Source organism: Gobius niger, assembly GCF_951799975.1.
Source record: "Gobius niger genome assembly, chromosome: 22".
In the NCBI taxonomy this organism is placed as follows: Eukaryota; Metazoa; Chordata; class Actinopteri; order Gobiiformes; family Gobiidae; genus Gobius; species Gobius niger.
The window spans coordinates 12823676-12844707 of record NC_136873.1 but is presented as its reverse complement, the minus strand read 5'-3'; the positions used below and the strand labels follow the sequence as shown (position 1 = coordinate 12844707).

Sequence of the window (21032 nt, the reverse complement as noted above, 5' to 3'; positions counted from 1 at the left end):
CTGGAGATATTTTTTTTATAATTCATGCAGTTCTTATATTTGAAGAGTTTAGCGGTGCTAGGCTAATGCTAGGCTAGTGCATGTCTATGGTAACTAGTCGCCTGCATTAAAAACCTCTTCCAAATCATGGGCTCGTCCTCCAAACGTTGCCATATCTGATTTGTAGAAAGCTCCTTTGTGAATTCCACGTGTAGTAATGGCGGCCGCAGGTAAACAAACTACTGTAGATCCGGTAACCGAGCAGATCACTCCGCCGCTGCGTAGCTTATACAACCACGAAGCTGCTCAAATATAAGTTATTTTAAATGCAAAACGGTTGAAATGACTCTATGGACACAGACATTTATATGGTTAGTCTGGTGTTGTAAGTGATTTGCCTCAGGTGCTCTGTGGAGCGGGTCACACTGTTTTTAATGCAGGCTAGCTGATACCATAGAAATGCACTAGCCTTGCACTAGCCTAGCACCACGGAACTCTTCAAATATAAGAACTGCATGAATAAAAAAATATAAATATTTCCAGAAATCAACAACACTCTGGCTAACGAGGAAATTCGACCCTATGTGAAAAATCCTGAAATATCCCTTTAAGTTTAACTTGTCCTTTTGTCCAGCCTCTCCAATTTGTCCATTTTTTTTCTGTATACCGGATGCCTTGTTGGCTGTTCTCTCATTTGTAATGAATTTCTCGAAGTCCTGCTGTTATTTGACCGTTGGGTTGACACATCTGCGGTGCAGTACCGCTTTGATCCAGAAGAGGGCGCTTCGAAACCACTTGTTGCCCGACCTCCTCTTGATCCGCCTTCGTATTCTCTCCTCCGAAGTTGGGCATTGCGGTGAACTATTCCTTTAGCACTTGTATTACCCCCAGAGGGACTGTGGGAAGGATTTATTAAGGTAAACAAGTTGCATAGTGTTGCTTTAAATGAAAGCTTGAACCATTCACTTGAAGTAGCCCTCGCTCTCTTTTTTTTTAATCATATTGAGATAAATAGTTTTTAACCATCAAACAAAACAAAATCAACTGTGACAGTGTGCCCCATGTGCGGGGCAAGTTGTCACAATGCGTGGGGTTGGTCGTCACCATCGTTTTTAATGGAGTTTTTTATGCTAACTTGAAAAAAATCGACTTTTTGGAGCTTTTAGCCATGTTGTTTTGCTATTTCCTTATCAAAAACACCCCCTCATCAGATTTTTTCTTCCATAATTTTTTTTTTTGGGTTCAACTCATTTTTTGTCACATTTTTGTCATTTTTTTGGTCAATTTTTTTAATCACATTTTGTCATATTTTTGTCATTTTTTGTCAAATTTTTTGTCAATTTTTTTCGTCACATTTTGTCATATTTTTGTTGTTTTTTCATCGATTTTTAATCAAATTTTTGTCATTTTTTGTCAATTTTTTTTGTCAATTTTTTATCACATTTTAGTCATTTTTTTGTCATTTTTTGTCACATTTTTGTCACATTTTTGTCAATTGTTTGTCAATTTTTTTGTCAATTTCTTGTGACATTTTTGCCACTTTTTCATCCATTTTTCGTCACTTTTTTGTCAATGTTTTCTCACTTTTTTGGCACATTTCCATCATTGTTTTCATCTCAGTTTTATTGCTATTTTCTCGGTTCAGGTGGGAGTTAAGGGGTTAATAACGTTTTTTTTTAATTTATTTTTATTTTTAATTCAAATACAAAAAAAGTTCAGCGTAAAGACCTCACTATGTTCAGTGCACATATTAAAGAAAATAATTTTAAAAAAGAACATGTTTTTTTTTAATAACGTTTATAAACCCGGAAGAGGCGTTCCGTTAGACTCTCTCTGATTGGAGGATTTTCGTCTACACCACTTCCTGATACGCTGTGACCAAAGCTCGGTTAGTGGACAGACCTCTCACTCCCCGCTACAAAACCAACATATTTTAAATCCGTCACACATGCGGAAGCGCGTGCCTGCAGCTGATTATATTTACATTTCTTTCACACTTAAATTATAAAACGACACATTTCGTCCTAATAATCCTCGTCTGCTTCATTTTCGAATCGACCACGGAGACGAAGGCCCGCCCCTCCTCGCGCTCATTAACGATCTCCGCGTGAGCCGTGTTTGTGAATGAACATGGCGAACATTCGGTGTGTCAAGGTGAGAGAAACTTTCCTCTTTCCCGTTTGTTTGTGCGTTCAGGAATTAATGTAGCTTTAAACGAGTCGTTGCGTCAGCCTTTCAGCTTCCTGCGCGTGCCTTTGGTTTGTTTCTAACTGTTTGCACCGCGCGGGTTCATTGAAAGTGTGCGGGAAACGTTATACAAGTTGGTTTTGCAGACAATGTACATGTGTTGTACATTGTTCATAGAAGATATAATGTGAGGTTCACCTCTTAACTCCCGCCTGAACCGAGAGGATCTTTTTCCTCACGTCATCAGATTTTTTTTTTTCCATCATTTTTTTTGTTGGGTGTTCAACTCATTTTTGTAACATTTTTGTCATTTTTTTGGTAATTTTTTTTGTCATTTTTTGTCACATTTTTGTCATTTTTTTAATCAAATTTTTGTCATTTTTTGTCACATTTTTGTCATTTTTTTGTCATTTTTTTGTCACATTTTTGTCACATTTTGTCATTTTTTTGGGTCATTTTTTGGGTCATTTTTTTGTCAATTTTTTTATCATTATTTTGTCACATTTCTGTCATTTTTTTGGTCACATTTTTGTCATTTTTTGTCAAATTTTTGTCATTTTTTGTCACATTTTTGACATTTTTTGGTCAATTTTTTTTGTCACATTTTTGTCATTTTTTGTCACATTTTTGTCATTTTTTGTCACATTTTTGTCATTTTTTGGTCAATTTTTTTTGTCACATTTTTGTCATTTTTTGTCACATTTTTGTCATTTTTTCGTCAATTTTTATCACATTTTTGTCACATTTTGTCATTTTTTTTGGTCATTTTTTGTCACATTTTTTGTCAATTTTTTATCATTTTTTTGTCACATTTCTGTCATTTTTTGTCACATTTTTGTCATTTTTTGTCATTTTTTTGTCACATTTTTTGTCATTTTTTGGTCACATTTTTGTCACTTTTTTGATCAAATTTTTGTCATTTTTTGTCACATTTTTGTCATTTTTTGTCATTTTTTTGTCACATTTTTTGTCATTTTTTGGTCACATTTTTGTCACTTTTTTGTCATTTTTTGTCATTTTTTTGTCAATTTTTTATCACATTTTTGTCACATTTTGTCATTTTTTTGGTCACATTTTTGTCACATTTTTGTCATTTTTGGTCAATTTCTTGTCAATTTCTTGTGACATTTTTGTGACATTTTTGCCACTTTTTCATAAATTTTTCGTTACTTTTTTGTCAATGTTTTCATCACTTTTTTGTCACATTTCCATCATTGTTTTCGTCTCAGTTTTGTTGCTATTTTCACACCTTTTTTCCAGAAGCTTTTGGACTGGGGTAAAGCCAAACTGGAGAAAACGTGCTCGGTTCAGGTGGGAGTTAAGGGTTTACATAGTGCCACATAGTGAAACCAGGTGGAAATATGGATTTTCATTCATGTTCTATTAAACAATTCTCTCATCATTCATTGTACAACATTTGTTTCACTGATTTACTTTGACTAAAATGATGATCAAATATTGATATGAACACTGATGATTTTCCTGTGACAGAATGACCTGTGTAGAAATGTTGCTGTAATGTTTCATGGCGGTGATGGAGTAACGTCTCTCCCTTCTGTGTCCAGGGCATGGTGGGCCTGGTGAGCGGAGGGGCCTCGGGTTTGGGCAGAGCCACAGTGGAGCGCCTGGTCCAGAGCGGGGCCTCGGCCGTGATCCTGGACCTGCCCTCGTCTGAAGGAGCCGCTCTGGCCTCCAGCCTCGGGGAGCGCTGCGCCTTCGCCCCGGCCGACGTGAGTCCAGTTACACATTTAAAGGACCCGCCTTAACCGAGGGCACTTTCTCCAGGTCAGCTTTATCCAAATCTAAAAGCGTACAGCCTACAGGCCAGTGTAGCTAGGGCTGCTCGATTATTGAAAAAATAATAATCACGATTATTTTTGTCATAATTGAAATCACGATTATTCAAACGATTATTTGTTGCCTTTAAAAAATCCAGCAAAAAAGTGACAAAAATCCAGCAAAAAAGTGACAAAAATCCAGCAAAAAAAAGACAAAAATCCATAAAAAAAAGACAAAAATCCATAAAAAAAGTGACAAAAATCCATTAAAAAAAATTACAAAAATCCAGCAAAAAGACAACAAATCCATAAAAAAAAAGACAAAAATCCATTAAAAAAAGTGACAAAATTCCATCAAAAAAATTACAAAAATCCAGCAGAAAGACAAAAATCCAGCAAAAAAGTGACAAAAATCCAGCAAAAAGTGACAAAAATCCAGCAAAAAAAAGACAAAAATCCAGCAAAAAAAAGACAAAAATCCATAAAAAAAAGACAAAAATCCATAAAAAAGTGACAAAAATCCATCAAAAAAATTACAAAAATCCAGCAAAAAAAAGACAAAAATCCAGCAAAAAAAAGACAAAAATCCATAAAAAAAGACAAAAATCCATTAAAAAGTGACAAAATTCCATCAAAAAAATTACAAAAATCCAGCAGAAAAAGACAAAAATCCCAAAATTAAAAATTTGAAAAAAAAAAGAAACAAAAAAATTAAATAAAAAAAATAGAAAAAAAAAAAAAAATTGAAAACTTTTTTATAATCGATTTTTTGCGATTATGCTAATTTTGTAATCGTTTACTGTTGTAATCGAAATCGTAATCGAATTTCGATTAATTGCACAGCCCTAAGTGTAGCGCCTCGTTTGTGTTGCTCTGCTGCAGGAGTGCGGGGTTTTCAGGAGGCTGCAGAGCTATGAGGTTTGAAGAGGTATGAAGTTCACCCCTCAGGCCATAGAGGGAGACCTGGGAGGGGAACAGTGGGTCATAATGTTAAGACCTAGAGACCGTCTTGTTCAATTACCTGAGGATAGACTCAAAGTCTTTAACTGGGACAAAACTCATAAATGTCCTTGGTCTCAGGAGGTCCTTCAAATATTTACAACAATAAATTCACAATCATTGTTTTGGAATGATTTACAGTGTAAAATAACAAACCACAGGCAGATACTTTACAAGGAGCACTGGAAAATGCTAGGCAAACCTGCTTTTCAACAGAGATTTATATTAAAGAGGGGGTATTCTGCTTTTTTCAATCACATAGCACCGTCTATATCACACTACAATGATGACCAAACCTTCTGTTGGTCTGTAAATGCAGTAAATTAGAATAAATGCCTTGTATAAAATGGCTCTCTCAAAATGGCTGTAGTGAATGTCTTGAAATAGGCCTCTGTCTCTTTAAGAACCTCTGAGCCTTTAGACACGCCCCCTCCACACGCTGTCTGTGGCATCAGTGGGGAGGGGGTTCTGCTGAGGAGCAGTGGTTGGTTACTCGGCTGGTGACGAAAGCTCGGAGGCGTCAGAGTTTTTACAGATGACTCAGAAATACGTGAATGTGCCAAGGCAACACTTCAGCCATGTTTTTAATGAGGGAATGACATAATGACATGATGTAAAGCTTGAAAAAGTCGATTTTGAATAATACCCACCCTTTAAATGTAATTTAAAAAGAGGACAGAGTGCTGCCTCTAGAGGTGGAGGTGGGTCATTGCAGAGGAGGATGAATTTCACTTTATGTTCTGTTGTCCACTGTATATGATTTAAGAACTGCTTTATTAATGTAATAATCCTGATCTATATGGCTGGCAGAAGGTGATGTGTTGAGTTGTTTGCTTGGCAACATTAATTCATTTGAAAGCTAAGACCGACAAAACTGATCTAGAAGGATCTTTTTCCTCAGTGCGTATTTGACACTTTTTTTTGTTCACTTTTTGTGGCATTTTTCTCACTTTTTTTAACGCTTTTTTTGTGTTTTTTTCTTTCTCATTTTTGTGACTATTTTGACTCTTTTCTTTAAATTTGTGTAATGACAAACTGGAGCTCGGTGCAGGTGGGGGTTAAGAGGTTATAACGTTGTCCCTGTAGATTAAACCAGACTCAGTTTAAAGCACACATCTGTCCTTCTCCAGGGCCGTGATGGTTAAAGTCTTTCGAACGTTTGCAGGTGACGTCAGAAGCCGATGTTCGGTCTGCGGTGGCGTTGGCCACAGAGCGCTTCGGGCGGCTGGACCTGGCGGTGAACTGCGCCGGAATCGCCGTCGCCATGAAAACGTACAACTTCAAAAAGGACGTCCCGCACAGTCTGGAGGATTTCCAACGCGTCATCAACGTAAGAGTCTAATGTTTGTAAAGCTTTCAACGACGTCCACAGTCTACCATATACACCATATAAATGTCTGTGTCGACACAATCATTTTAAAATAACTTGAGCAGCATCAGCTTCGTGGTTGTATAAGCTGCGCAGCGGCGGAGTGATCTGCTAGAAAATAGTCCCTCAAAATGCGATCATTCATGTGATGCAGGTCAGTTATATTCCAAACCAGTGTTAATTTTGACAACATATTTTAATTTAGTTTTAGTCTTAGTCTTTTGACTAAAATGTAATGTAATTTTAGTCGAGATTTAGTCAAAAAAATCCTTTCAATTTTAGTCTAGTTTTAGTCGACTAAAATTGCATGTCAATTTAGTCGACTAAATTTAAGACTAATTTAGTCGACTTTGCATTTATAATATTCATCATAATCATAGTTAATTCAGGTCCTCTGCTTCATGGAGCTGCTCCTCATGAACAAAGCTCAGACCTGTACATTTGGCAGTGAATTTACATGGTCTGAGGCTCTTTCAGACGCTCAATAGAAGTTTGGCTGATTTTAGTCTCTCCCTTTCATTTTTGTTTACTCTTATTTTAGTCGACTAAAATATCTGGACATTTTAGTCATAATTTTAGTCTCATGAAAAACTTTTAATTTAGTTTTAGTCCAATTTTAGTCGTCAAAAATATCACTTTGACTAAAATTAAGACTAAATATTTTAGTCGACGAAATTAACACTGTTCCAAACATGACTCTATGGACACAGACATTTATATGGTTAGTCTGGTGTAATAAGTGATTTGCCTCAGGTGCTCTGTGGAGCGGGTCACACTGTTTTTAATGCAGGCTAGCTGATACCATAGAAATGCACTAGCCTTGCACTAGCCTAGCGCCACGAAACTCTTCAAACATAAGAACTGCATGAATCACACAAAAAAAGATCTCCAGAAATCAGCAACACTCTGGATAACGAGGAAATGAGGCCCTATGTCAAAAATCCTGAAACATCCCTTTAAAATTTGGGTAAAAATGTGAGAAAAGTCCAACCAAAAAAGTGAGCTTTTAGATTCTGGGTAAAGCTGAACTAGAGAAAATGCACTCGGTTAAGGCGGGAGTTAAGAGGTTAACTGTTGAAAATGATTATAATAATAATAATCATAAAATTCCCATTGAAAGTTTCTGGAAATGTATCGGGAATTTTGCACCCCGTTTCACTAGGCAGGATTGTAGTCCTGGGTTTAGCGGTAAGTTTAGCATTAACCCTGGTTTTTCCGTATGCTACAAAGCTGGATAATTTCAGGGTCGATTTCCATGGAAGCAAAACCTGCGTCTGAGTCTGGACCAGGTTTAGTTCCTCGTTTAGATAAGAAGACGGAGAGAAGAGGAAGAAGCCCCTTTAGAAAACTCCTTTGTTTAAAGCGTGCCTGGATTTCATAAAGTCTGACAGTTTGTTGAAAGTTGAATCTCTCTCCTCGATGTCGTCGCAGGTGAACATCGCCGGGACCTTTAACGTGATCCGTTTGGCCGTGGGGGCGATGGGGAAGAACGAGGCGGACGCAGACGGACACCGAGGCTGCATCGTCAACACGGCGAGCGTGGCGGCTTTCGACGGACAGGTGACTCTCACTCCTACGATGCTGATGGAGCCGCTTTTAGAGATGTTCATCATGAAAGAACACGGGTCTCGCTTCTCTTTCGATACCAATACCTGAACGATACTACATTTTCTATACTAAACCCGCACTCATGTGTCGTCTAGAACCAGGAAAAAGAACCATAATTTGTGGAAGATCTGAAAATTTGCAACATTGAGTTCATCTACATGTCAAGAAATGTGTGAAGAATTAAAATGGGGGGAAATTGTGTCAAAAATGAAAATAAAATTGGGGCAAACATTGGGCAAAGATAAAAACATTTTAGGCTTGTTATTTCAGCGCTCAAATTGTCTCCCGCTAACTGTCAATAAGATGAGTGTGAACTCCAAAGCTGTCTGCTAGTATTTACTATATCAAATACTGACAGGGGCGTAGCACCAAATTCTGGGCCCTGGGTACAAACTATCTTGGTGCCCCCCCCCCCCCCCCCCCCCCATATGAAATTCACAATTTATTTTCTATGTTCTTTGACCACATAGCAGTGGTTTAGTGGTTTGACAGTGCAGTTCATTTATATTCTATTAGAACTTTATTATATATACCTTAACGAAGTGACAAAATGGGTTGGCCAGAAAAGTGCTTCATGTACAAACACATATCCAATACAATGGGTACTGAGGTCATGGTTTATTTGTTTTTGTTTGTTTGTTTGCTTCAAGTCAATGTTTGACTTGAAATGGCATCTGATTTGGCTTCAGTTACAGAATATTCTACTTTCATTGGGCCTATTGAAATGGCTGGTTTTAGGTAGAGCATAATGATTATTATCAGACCACATTAAACAGGAGGGCTGCACCAGGGACATGGGATATTTTTGCTGAGAATAACACACGTGTGACTTTTAAAATGCTATTTTACATAAAATTATTATAAAATTATTATTATAAGAACTGCATGAATTACAAAAAAAATATCAGCATCACTCTGGATAACTAGGAAATGAGGCCCTATGTCAAAAATCCTGAAATATCCCTTTAAGGGGAGACACTACAGGCAAAACTCAATTTTTTCAGTTTTCAGGTTTTGGGCCAAATTGGTCTCTGAACATATAAGCTTTCACCCGGAAACAGAAAATATGCCAAACCTTCACTAAAACATGTTTAAATATTGCGCTGATTCAATGTTCCCCCATAGACTTATATGGGAGAACACAATTTCAAGGGCCTTTTTCTCAAAACACATTTTTCTGTCATTGTGGCGACACTATGTCCACGTCAGTCGGACCTAAAGACTTCACATTTTCCAGCCTTGGACTGAACAATATTTGGAAGATTTTTCAGAGGGATTTTTAAATATTTAATCCCTTAAGCCTCATTTATTGAGTTTTGAATGTCAAAAAATAAGGCGAAAATTAAATTTTTCCACATTTTTCCACTAAAAAACAGCTTATTTTAAAACTAAACAAGAAATCCTAAATCCCCTCTGAGAAAGTCTTGGAAACTCATCTATCAATAAAATGAAGCTATAAATTTGAATGTAGCTCTATCCATTATTCAGATTTCGTCGCCGAAAAGATGGGAAATTTGGGCATGAAACACCTTGTTCTTATATGAAAAGATAAAATGACAGAAAACTTGCCATGTATTTTTTTCTCACATTTATGCCAGTGATCGACAGCAACAGTTTCAAATTGATATCTGTAAATATACATTTTTTCCCTATTCACCTGCAGTGTCTCGCCTTAAGTAATAATCTTTCACTCCCTCCCTCCCCGTCCTGCTCCTCGTGCTGCCGTCAGGTCGGACAAGCCGCGTACTCGGCCTCTAAAGGCGGCATCGTGGGGATGACGCTGCCCATCGCGAGGGACCTGGCGCCGATGGGCATCCGCGTGGTCACGATAGCACCAGGTAAATCCCCGTTTTTGTATCCGCCCCCCCCCTGCCCGAGGTAACCGTGCCCCGTCTGCGTCCCAGGCCTGTTCTCCACGCCGCTGCTGGCCGGCCTCCCCGAGAAGGTGCGCTCGTTCCTGGCCCGGCAGGTGCCTTTCCCCTCGCGCCTGGGCGACCCCGCCGAGTTCGCCCATTTAGTGACGAGCATCGCGGAAAACCCCATGATCAACGGAGAGGTGGTGCGGCTCGACGGCGCCATCCGCATGCAGCCCTGAGCGGGACGGGGGGGGGGTAACGATGGCGGCTACAGGACGCTGTTCTGACGTGGACTTAAAGGCTCTGTGTGAAAGATTTGTAGAAAACAGAAGTGTCAGTGTTTGGTGTTGTGTGCTGCTTTATTTTCACCAGGGCTGGGAACCGTAATTAAAAAATACAACACTGATACTTTGATACTTGGTTTTCAACAGTGTTAATTTCGTCGACTAAAATATTTAGTATTAAATTTAGGCAAAGTGATATTTTTGCCGACTAAAATTGGACTAAAACTAAATTAAAAGTTGTTCATGAGACTAAAACTGTGACTAAAATGTCCAGATGTTTTAGTCGACTAAAATAATATTACCGTAAATGCTCTAATATAGACCCGGGCCTTTATTTACTCAAGGGCATCCAGGACCAGGCCTTTATTGGAACCAGGCCACAAATAGAGACAGGCCTTTATTTCTATTTGAGCCAAACGGACGACCAGGAAAATGAAGAAAAACGAGATTTGTGTCCATTTGCACCTAAAATATGAGGTTCATTTATTAATGAACATTTCAAACCCTCTCCCAGCGGCTGGAACATTGATGCCTTTTATTTTGTCGGGACAACAGGAAGTGTTTCGTTGCTGTTAGCGGAGCTTTGACATCAGTGTCACTGCAGGTTTCTGTTTCGTTTTTACCGCGGACTTGGATTATTTGTTGTTATCTTGTGTAAAAGGCGAGTTTAGACGGAGCGTTTGTGTTTGTGATCGATCATGAGACTGACCCGAGAGAAGACGAGACGCTCGCGCTGATGGGAGGAGTTATTTTGAGGCGTGGGACTGACCTGCACACGGAGCAGCTGGACGTGCTTTGAAGACTTTATTAAAACCCTGGAGGGTCACACAACATTTGCCCTGTTTCCACAAATATAGTCACAGGAGGTTTGAAAAGTGGCTAAATCTGTGTCAAAGTTACGCTCGGATCAGCTCCTCCGCAGCGCCCCCCTCGGCCCGGGTTCAGTTTGTTACTTCCTGCACGTGAGTTTTCATTTACACCAGTATGAGACAAATTCCTAACATGGGGAATATTTCTACTGCTATAGTTTCTAATAAAAGCCCCGGCCTGTTTTAGGGACCGGCTTTAATTTGCCTCCGCCAGCCGTGAACCCGGCCTCTGTCAGAGACCCGGCCGCTAATGGAATACAGGCCAGTATTAGAGAATTTACGGTAAATAAAAATGAAAAGGAGAAACTAAAATCATCCAAACTTCTGACCGTCTGAAAGAGGAGCAGCTCCATGAAGCAGAGAAACAAGATTAAATATGATTATAATGAATATTATAAATGCAAAGTCGACTAAACTAGCCATAAATTTAGTCGACTAAAATTAGACTAAAATTGAAATGATTTTATTGACTAAATCTCGACCAAAATTAACTTCCATTTTAGTCAAAAGACTAAAACTAAATTAAAATATGTTAAAATGAACACTGGTTTTCAATACCGATGCCTGAACGATACTTTTTTCGATACCTGTACTAAATTATTATTATCTAGAACCACAAAACAGATGAACATTAATTTATTCCTTTTTCGTCCGTTTCATTTCTTTTGCATTTGTATCATTCGTTTGAGGTGAAACAACCAAGAAACATCCTTAAAGCAGAACTACGTAACTTGTTTACCTTAATAAATCCTTCCCGTAGTTCCTCTGGGGGTACAACAACGACAAAATATCACAAATGTAATCACAAAGAAGAAGCTAACATGCTAACGGGCAAAGCTAACTGTGGGCTAGCGCCACTTAAACAGTATTTACAGCCAAGTTTGAGTGAAAAAAGGTATTTCCATTGTGTAATTGGATGAACAATATCCCTCTGTCCCTTTGTCTTTTCTCTCAGCGTAGTATTTACTCTCCAAGACAATTAATGAGTAAAAAAACGTAACATGCTACGACACCTGCAGTGGCGTTTATGGCCTCTAGGGGCACGAGTTACTTAGTTCTGCTTTAAACTAGCAAAAGGTAGGAAAAAAAAACAAATTTTTTCCAAGTTTTTCTTATTTTTCCCCCATTTTCATGTTTTTTCCCAATTTTTCCCCCCATTTTTTTTTCTTTTTACACATTTTTCTCCAACATTTTCCCAAATTTACCAACATTTTTCCACTTGTTTTCCCCCAATTTTTCCCCCTTGTTTTTCACTCTTTTTTTTGTTTTCTTTTTTCTTTCCATTTAATCAAAACCTGAATATATAGATTGTGTTTTTCTTTTCGGTACCTGTTTTCGGCTCCAGTAAATCAATACACATGTGAAACTCAGAAACTTGAAACGATAGACTCATGACATGCAAAGCAACACATGTGTAGCCTTTTTTTTGCTATGATTTTGACTTTATTTTAAGTTCTACTAAATGTTTTGTGCAGAAGCGTTTAAGTCTCGACAGCACAAGCAGCTTTTCCGTTGCCGTCAGAAAACGTGAGCTCCGCACATCGTTACATCCCCGGTGTGTTTGTGTTTGTGTGAATGAGGTTTGACGGTAGGACTTTTATCACTAGTTTCTTTGAAGAGGCTGAATGTTGAATGTAGTAAATGGATCTGAATGATCTGAATTTGCCGTTTAGTTTGAGCGTCCGTTTCAATTTTCTTAACTTTCTGATCTTTGTAACCTGGGAAACAATAAATATGATTCAAGTTATTTACACTTGTCTTGTGTTTTTGGGTCTGCGTTCCCCTCTCTGTGGGTGAAAACAGTTTAATTCTACGAGCCTCGGTTGACTGAGAAATTTAAGCTGAACAGAGGCTAGTTTTGATCAAAATTACAGATTTTTTCCCCCCCTGGAAACGGAGATAACTGGGGTTTTATGCAACGCTCTCTTTTGTGACAGGGGCGGATCTAGAAAAGAATCACGAGGTGGAAAGCAGGGCCAGGGACAATTTCTGTGGCGGCAACACGTTTTACAATGTCAAATGTGTAAAGTGGTGGTGCGCAAGTTTTGCTTGATCGCAAGGCAGTTTTTCCTGATAAGATGCAGACTGAGCCTCTCAAAATGATTTACAAACAGTAGCATTGTCCATAATATAAGTAGAGGGTTTCTACCTACTATATCCTGCAAAACCGACTTTTTGGACAAGTGATAAATGATTCGTGACACCTCGTTTGCAAGAAAAATGACTTTATTGGTCTTCATGAAAGTGTCTTTATTGGTTAAAATGGAAAGATTAAACCTCCAGGTCTCTGCAGAAGTAAACCAGCACTGGGGCATCTCCAGCACCAAATAAACAGGAAGTAAATCAGCTACATGCTCCGAATAAAGTCACAGTTTCACATTATATGGGAAGTTTTTCCTCTTTTTTTTTTTTTTTTACCTCCAGTTTGGCTTTACGCAAATCTAAAAGCTGTAACTGTGTAGTGCCTCATTTAAAAGCCAAGGCCTACAAAAAAATTTGAAACTTTTTGGGGTTATTTTTAAAAGGTTTTTTCTCATCACTTTTTTGTTGTATTACTGCTGCTTTTCTGGCATGTTTTAGTCACTTTGTTGTTGCCATTTTGATGCTTTTATTTAACCTCTGACCACCCGCCAAAACCAAATGCATTCTCTCCTCTTTGTCATTGTCGTCACTTTTTATTTCCCTTATGTGTTTTTGTCACTTTTTTGTTACTTTTCTGCTGGATTTTTGTCACTTTTTTGCTGGATTTTTGTCTTTTTTTGCTGGATTTTTGTCATTTTTTTTGCTGGATTTTTGTCATTTTTTTGTTGGATTTTTGTCTTTTTTCTGCTGGATTTTTGTCACTTTTTTGTTGGACTTTTGTCACTTTTTTGTTGGACTTTTGTCATTTTTCTGCTGGATTTTTGTCATTTTTTTGTTGGATTTTTGTCACTTTTTTGTTGGATTTTTGTCACTTTTTTGTTGGACTTTTGTCACTTTTTTGTTGGACTTTTGTCATTTTTTTGTTGGACTTTTGTCATTTTTCTGCTGGATTTTTGTCATTTTTTTGTTGGATTTTTGTCACTTTTTTGTTGGATTTTTGTCACTTTTTTGTTGGACTTTTGTCACTTTTTTGTTGGATTTTTGTCACTTTTTTGTTGGACTTTTGTCATTTTTCTGCTGGATTTTTGTCATTTTCCTGCTGGATTTTTGTCACTTTTCTGCTGGATTTTTGTCTTTTTTCAGCTGGATTTTTGTCACTTTTTCTGCTGGATTTTTGTCACTTTTTTGTTGGATTTTTTCATTTTTTTGCTGCTCTTTTGTCACCTTTTTGTTGTGTTTACATCCTCATTTTCTGTTCTTTTTTCTCGCTGTTTTGAAGAAGCTTTTAGATTTGGAGAACTTGGAGAAAACATGTTCAGGTGGGAGTTAAGAGGCTAACAAAGCTTTTATATTTGGGTAAAGCCAAACAAGGAAAACTAACATAAAAAAAACATATGTAAACAGTAACATTTTTTATTCATATTTTTACTTATATATACATAATAACAATAACCACCTCCCCTGCTCCAGTGTGTCTTCTTGTGTGCTTAGATACACTTCTGGGGCGAAGACTGTGCCACACTCTGAACAGCTGTAAGGCTTGTGTGGCTCTTGCTTTGTTTATTGCCATGAAATGGACAGAAACACACCTCCGTACACACCGAACAGCTGAACGGCGTCTCCCTCGCGTGCGTCCTCATGTGCGTCTTCAAAACCCCTTTCCAGGCGAAGGCTTTGCCGCACTGCGGACAGCTGTGCGGCCTCTCCGCCGTGTGGACCTGCATGTGTGAACGCAGATTCCCCTTTGTGCCGAACCTCGCCTGACACACCGTGCAGCCGTGGGGCCTCTCCGTCGTGTGCGTCGTCTTGTGTCGTATCAAAGTCGCCCTGTGGTTGAAGGCTTTGCCGCAGACCGAGCACGCGTGGCGTTTCTCCCCCGTGTGCACCAGCTCATGCGACTTCACGTCACTTTTCCGCCTGAAGGTTTTGTCGCACGTCGAGCAGCCGTACGGTTTCTCTCCCGAGTGCATCACCTTGTGTGAATCTAGGTTTGTTTGTTTGGGGAAGGTTTTCTCACACACCGGACACTTGTAAGCCTTCTCTCCCATGTGCGCCGCTCTTATGTGTGCGTTTAACTTCATCTTGCTTTCGAAGGCTTCGTGGCAGAGCGTGCACGTGACTCCATCGTCTCTTTGTGAATCGTGTTTTCTCCTGGATTTCTTCTCACACAAAGAGCCCTGGAGCTTCTTCCCGCCGGCTCCAGACTCGGCGCTTCTGTCTCCGGTCTGGACTTGGTCGTCGGAGTCGGAGTCAGCGGAGTGCGGTTCCCAGTCGCCGTCATCTTCGTGGACCTCAGGCTCCGAGCTCACGCCCTCTCCTCCACGGAGCGTGTTGAAAACCTGTTTCCTCCTGTTTCTCTTTCTACAAACCGAGTCCTGGAGCTTCTTCCCGTCGGACAGCTTGGTGCTTGGTGCATGTTCTCCATTGACCTCCGTCTCCATCGGTGCCGCTGGACGGTCGTGTTTGTCAGAAGAGAGCCTGACGTCTTCATTCTCTGGGTGGAAACGTGGCGCTGAGGTTTTGTTCTCGTCCCGTTTCTCCTCTCGGGGCTCAGTTTTCACACAGAAGGCGCTGGAGTGGAGGACAAACCTGAAAGATGTTTCAAACGTTATTTTGAAATAGATTTTAAATGTGAGACTTTAACCTCTTAACTCCCGCCAAAACCAAATGCATTCTCTCCTCTCTGCCTTTGTCGTCACTTTGTCACTATTTTAGTACTTTTCTGCAGGATTTTTGTCGTTTTTTTCCTTCTGTTTTTTTGTCTTTTTTTGCTGGATTTTAGTCTTTTTGCTGGATTTTTGTCATTTTTTTGCTGGATTTTTTTGCTGGATTTTTTTGCTGGATTTTTATCTTTTTTTTTCTGGATTTTTAAGCTTTTTTTCTGGATTTTTTGTCTTTTTTTTCTGGATTTTTTGTCTTTTTTTCTGGATTTTTGTCATTTTTTTTTCTGGATTTTTATCTTTTTTTGCTGGATTTTTAACCTTTTTTTCTGGATTTTTTGTCATTTTTTTCTGGATTTTTTGTCATTTTTTAAATATTTTTTTCTCTTTTTTTTACTGGATTTTTGTCATTTTCACTTTTTAGCACTTTTTTGTTGTGTTTACATCCTCATTTTCTTTTTTTCTTTTTTTGTCGCTGTTTTGAAGAAGCTTTTAGATTTGGAGAACAGGAGAAAACATGTTCAGGTGGGAGTTAAGAGGTTAAAGGAAAAGGCCACGTTTTTTCCATACTGAGATATGTTCTTACCAGAGCTTAGACGAGTGCATGTGTACCTGTCTGGTCTTCGTGTGTGCCCTCAGTCACACACAATGACCAAAGATGCTATGTTAGCATTTGGCCTCTCCGAGCATATTCCTATAGCTCCAAACGGGGGTGAAGTTGGAAGCTTGGAAGGCACAAAGACCAGACAGGTCACATCAACTCTAAGCTCAGGTAAGAACATATCTCAGAATGTAAAGCAGTTGAACCTACACTGGCGGCTGCTCTTCCTCCTGTTTGACGTTCGGCTCCTCTGGCTCCTCTTTAATCCTCTTTAGTGGAGTGTCGTGGGCCGGACCGGAGCCAGGACTTGATGGGATCTGGACATTCCCTCTGACCAGAACAACCCTGGGATTGAAAACTCTGTCCACGAGCCGCTGGTTCTTCTGGTTCCTCTGGTTCTTCTGGTTCCTCTGGTTCTCTTCTTCAGAGCGACGCTCCTTCTCCTCATCGGAGCGACGCTGCTTCTCCTCATCGGAGCGACGCTGCTTCTCCTCATCGGAGCGACGCTGGTTCTCCTCATCGGAGCGACGCTGGTTCTCTTCTTCAGAGCGACGCTGCTTCTCCTCATTCTCCGCTGTCGTCCTTTCAAACAGCGCTACCGTGTCTTCAGCCGCCGCAGCCAGACGCTCCTTCACCTGAGCCCTCAGCGTCTGGCCTTTAGACTCGGCCCTGAACAGCCTGAGACGACAGAGAAAACAATGAGATCTTAAACATTTGTCTGATTTGCTCAAGGCAGAACAGATTTATTGTGCTTATATCTTCATCTAGAGACAACTGGGATGAATTCTACTGCTCAGAAAGGAGACCCAGCCATGTTAAAAAATACAGAGAGCGTGAATAGGTTTGTGATAAAGCGCTCTTAAGCTCTTAGCTCCCACCTGAACAGATCCCATTTTCTACAGTTTGGCTTTAACGCAATCAAAAAGCTTCTTGGGACAAAAGCACCAAAAAAATGAGAAAAAAACAAGGATGTAAACGCAACAAAAATGTGACAAAAATGTGACAAAAAGTGACAAAAATTCAACCAAATATGTGACAAAAATTCGACAAATATGTGACAAAAATTCGACAAAAAGTGACAAAAATTCAACCAAAAAGTGACAAAAATTCAAACAAAAAGTGACAAAAACTCAACCAAGAATGTGACAAAAATTCAACAAAAAAGTGACAAAAATTCAACAAAAAAGTGACAAAAATTCAACAAAAAAGTGACAAAAATTCAACAAAAAAGTGACAAAAATGTGACAAAAATTCAACAAAAAAGTCACAAAAATTCAACAAAAAATGTGACAAAAATTCCACAAAAAAGTGACAAAAATTCAACCAAAAAGTGACAAAAATTCAACAAAAAAGTGACAAAAATTCAACCAAAAAGTGACAATAATTCAACAAAAAAGTCACAAAAATTCAACCAAACAGTGACAAAAATTCAACAAAAAAGTGACAAAAATTCAACCAAAAAGTGACAAAAACTCAACCAAAAAGTGACAAAAATTCAACTAAAAAGTGACAAAAACTCAACCAAAAAAGTGACAAAAATTCAACCAAAAAGTGACAAAAACTCAACAAAAATTCAACAAAAATGTGACAAAAACTCAACCAAAAAGTGACAAAAATGTGACAAAAACTCAACCAAAAAGTGACAAAAATGTGACAAAAACTCAACCAAAAAGTGACAAAAATTCACCCAAAAAGTGACAAAAATTCAACCAAAATTCAACAAAAATGTGACCAAAATAAAATAAAAAATAAGACATACAAAAGGTGACACAACACAGCAACAACACGCGGAAAAAGATCAGTTTTGTGGGTCTTAGCTTTCAAATGAAGTGTTACACAGACCTATAGCCAAAGAGGACAGAACACATTTGGTTCAGGCGGGTGGTAAGAGGTTAATGCAGAAAAAGCGCAACAAATAGAGTCCATTTACAAATGACCATATGTGGTTGAACCTACACTGGCGGCGGCTCCTCCTCCTGTTTGACTCTCTGTTCCTCTGGCTCCTTTTTAATCAGTAGAGTCGCTGTGATGAATTGATTCAGACCAAGACCAGGACCAGGGCCAGGACACGAGGGCATCTGGACGTTCCCTCTGACCAGCTCGATCCTCGGGCTGAAAGCCTCTCCCAGGAGCTGCTGCTTCCTCTGGTTCTCCTCTTTGTAGCGACGCAGCTCCTCCTCATACTCCGCGATCGTTCTTTCAAACAGCAGAAACGTGTCTTCAGCCGCCGCAGCCAGACGCTCCTTCACCAGAGCTCTCAGCGTCTGGTCTTTAGGCGTTTTTACAGAGTCGTTAACAGGTGGTGAAGCCGCCTCAGCCCTGAACAGAGACAACAGAGAAAACAAACCTTGTTTAGCGCTTAACGTCCCCCACAGGAACTGAGGACATTTGTGACAAAAACACCACGAGAAGTGACAAAAGAGTGACAAAAGAAAAGCAACAATAACACAGCAAAAAAAGTAAAGAAAGAGTGACAAAAACCCTACGACAATGTAGGGCTGTGCAATTAAGCGAAATTCGATTACGATTTCGATTACAACAGTAAACGATTACAAAATTAGCATAATCGCAAAAAATCGCTTATAATTTTTTTTTTCCTTTTTTTTTTCTTCAAATTTTTAATTTTTGTCACTTTTCTGCTGGATTTTTGTCACTTTTTTGCTGGATATGTGTCTTTTTTTTGCTGGATTTTTGTAATTTTTTTGCTGGATTTTTGTCATTTTTTTTTGCTGGATTTTTGTCTTTTTTTTTGCTGGATTTTGGTCTTTTTTTGCTGGATTTTTGTCATTTTTTGCTGGATTTTTGTCATTTTTTTGCTGGATTTTTGTCTTTTTTTTGCTGGATTTTTGTCTTTTTTTGCTGGATTTTTGTCATTTTTCTGCTGGATTTTTGTCACTTTTTTGATGGATTTTTGTCACTTTTTTGAGGGATTTTTGTCTTTTTTTTAATGGATTTTTGTCACTTTTTTGCTGGATTTTTGTCACTTTTTTTGCTGGATTTTTGACACTTTTTTGCTGGATTTTTGACACTTTTTTGCTGGATTTTTGTCACATTTTTTTAAAGGCAACAAATAATCGTTTGAATAATCGTGATTTCAATGATGACAAAAATAATCGTGATTATTATTTTTGCATTAATCGAGCAGCCTTAACTGTTGTAATCGAAATCGTAATCGAATTTCAATCAATTGCACAGCCCTACTGAGGAGTCCCAGTGTTTGTAATCACAGACACTCAGACGGTCCGTCAGGAAGCCGCTGATCCACCTGCAGAGGGAGTCGGGCAGGCCGAGCTGGTCGAGCTTGTCTCGTAGCTGGTGTCGAAGGTCATCGTGAGCCTATCGTCGCCACACAAAAGGACACACACAAAACATAGGAAAATGGAACACGAGCTTACCTGTCCAGAAGGAAAACAGCCAATTGCATGTCAAAAGTTAGTCCAAGCCTGGCCCGCAACGCCCTCCATCTTGAATGCATCTCACCCAGATTCACATTCTTCTTGGCTCTTCGTCGGCTATCTACACGACCGGCATTTTTCTTCTCTTCCTCCGTTTTCCTCTTTTTGGGTTTTTTCGCAGTATACGCAGTAACCGGAAGCGCGGGTATAGCGATCTTTCCGGGCGGGACTCTGGAAGCCATGATGCTTCACTGAAACAAGTGCACTCGCTTCACTATCGCGTCAGCCAATGAGGAGGCTCCTGTGGGCCCTGGATGTACTATAGTTAGGGTTGACCGCCACAATGATTTTATTAACTAAAATACTTCATTATAAGGCACAAACAGCTCGGAGTGTACGATTTTTTCATAAATTATTACTTTTACGATATACTGTGTGATGCTAATATGATTTTGAAGAATATAACCATTCTATTCTACTTGTTTGTGTGGCTTAGTTATATTGTAAATTGCATATCAGACCATCTTTTATATTTTCTTTAGTGTTTGGTAGGGCTGTGCAATTAATCGAAATTCGATTACGATTTCAATTACAACAGTAAACGATTACAAAATTAGCATAATCGCCAAAAATCAATTATAATTTTATTTATTTTTTTTTCTAATTTTTTTTCTCCAAATTTTAAATTTTTTGATTTTTGTCACCTTTTTGATGGATTTTTGTCTTTTTTTGCTGGATTTTTGTAATTTTTTTGTCACTTTTTTGCTGGATTTTTGTCTTTTTTTGCTGGATTTTTGTCTTTTTTTGCTGGATTTTTGTCTTTTTTTGCTGGATTTTTGTCTTTTTTTGCTGGATTTTTGTCTTTTTTTTGCTGGATTTTTGTCTTTTTTTGCTGGATTTTTGTCTTTTTTTGCTGGATTTTTGTCACTTTTTTGCTGGATTTTTGTCTTTTTCTGCTGGATTTGTGTCTTTTTTTGATGGATTTTTGTCACTTTTTTGCTGGATTTTTGTCTTTTTTTGCTGGATTTTTTGTCTTTTTTTGCTGGATTTTTGTCTTTTTTTGCTAGATTTTTGTAATTTTTTGCTGGATTTTTTGTCTTTTTTTGATGGATTTTTTAAAGGCAACAAAGAATCGTTTGAATAATCGTGATTTCAATTATGACAAAAATAATCGTGATTACTATTTTTTCAATAATCGAGCAGCCCTAGTGTTTGGAGAATAGCTCACCTATAAGCTATTTTCTTTGTGCCCCTTTTCAATCATGTAAACAAACCATGCGAAGCTGTTCATGAAACGTGATCAAAGTAAATCATTCAAACAAATTAAAATAAAATGACATTTCGCCCTCGTTCCCTCGTTTACAA

General features: G+C 38.6%; 1 protein-coding gene across 1 annotated transcript; it reads left to right on the top strand.

The window, feature by feature from the left end:
• Positions 1–2060: 2060 nt before the first annotated feature.
• Positions 2061–10015, top strand: hsd17b10 (hydroxysteroid (17-beta) dehydrogenase 10; the record flags this gene model as incomplete). The annotated part of the gene is made up of 6 exons (XM_079580886.1): positions 2061–2133; positions 3732–3896; positions 6109–6273; positions 7744–7872; positions 9650–9758; positions 9825–10015. The coding sequence occupies exons 1-6, from the start codon at positions 2104–2106 to the stop codon at positions 10013–10015; spliced, it is 789 nt and encodes a 262-aa protein (XP_079437012.1). The 5' UTR covers positions 2061–2103.
• Positions 10016–21032: the final 11017 nt, after the last annotated feature.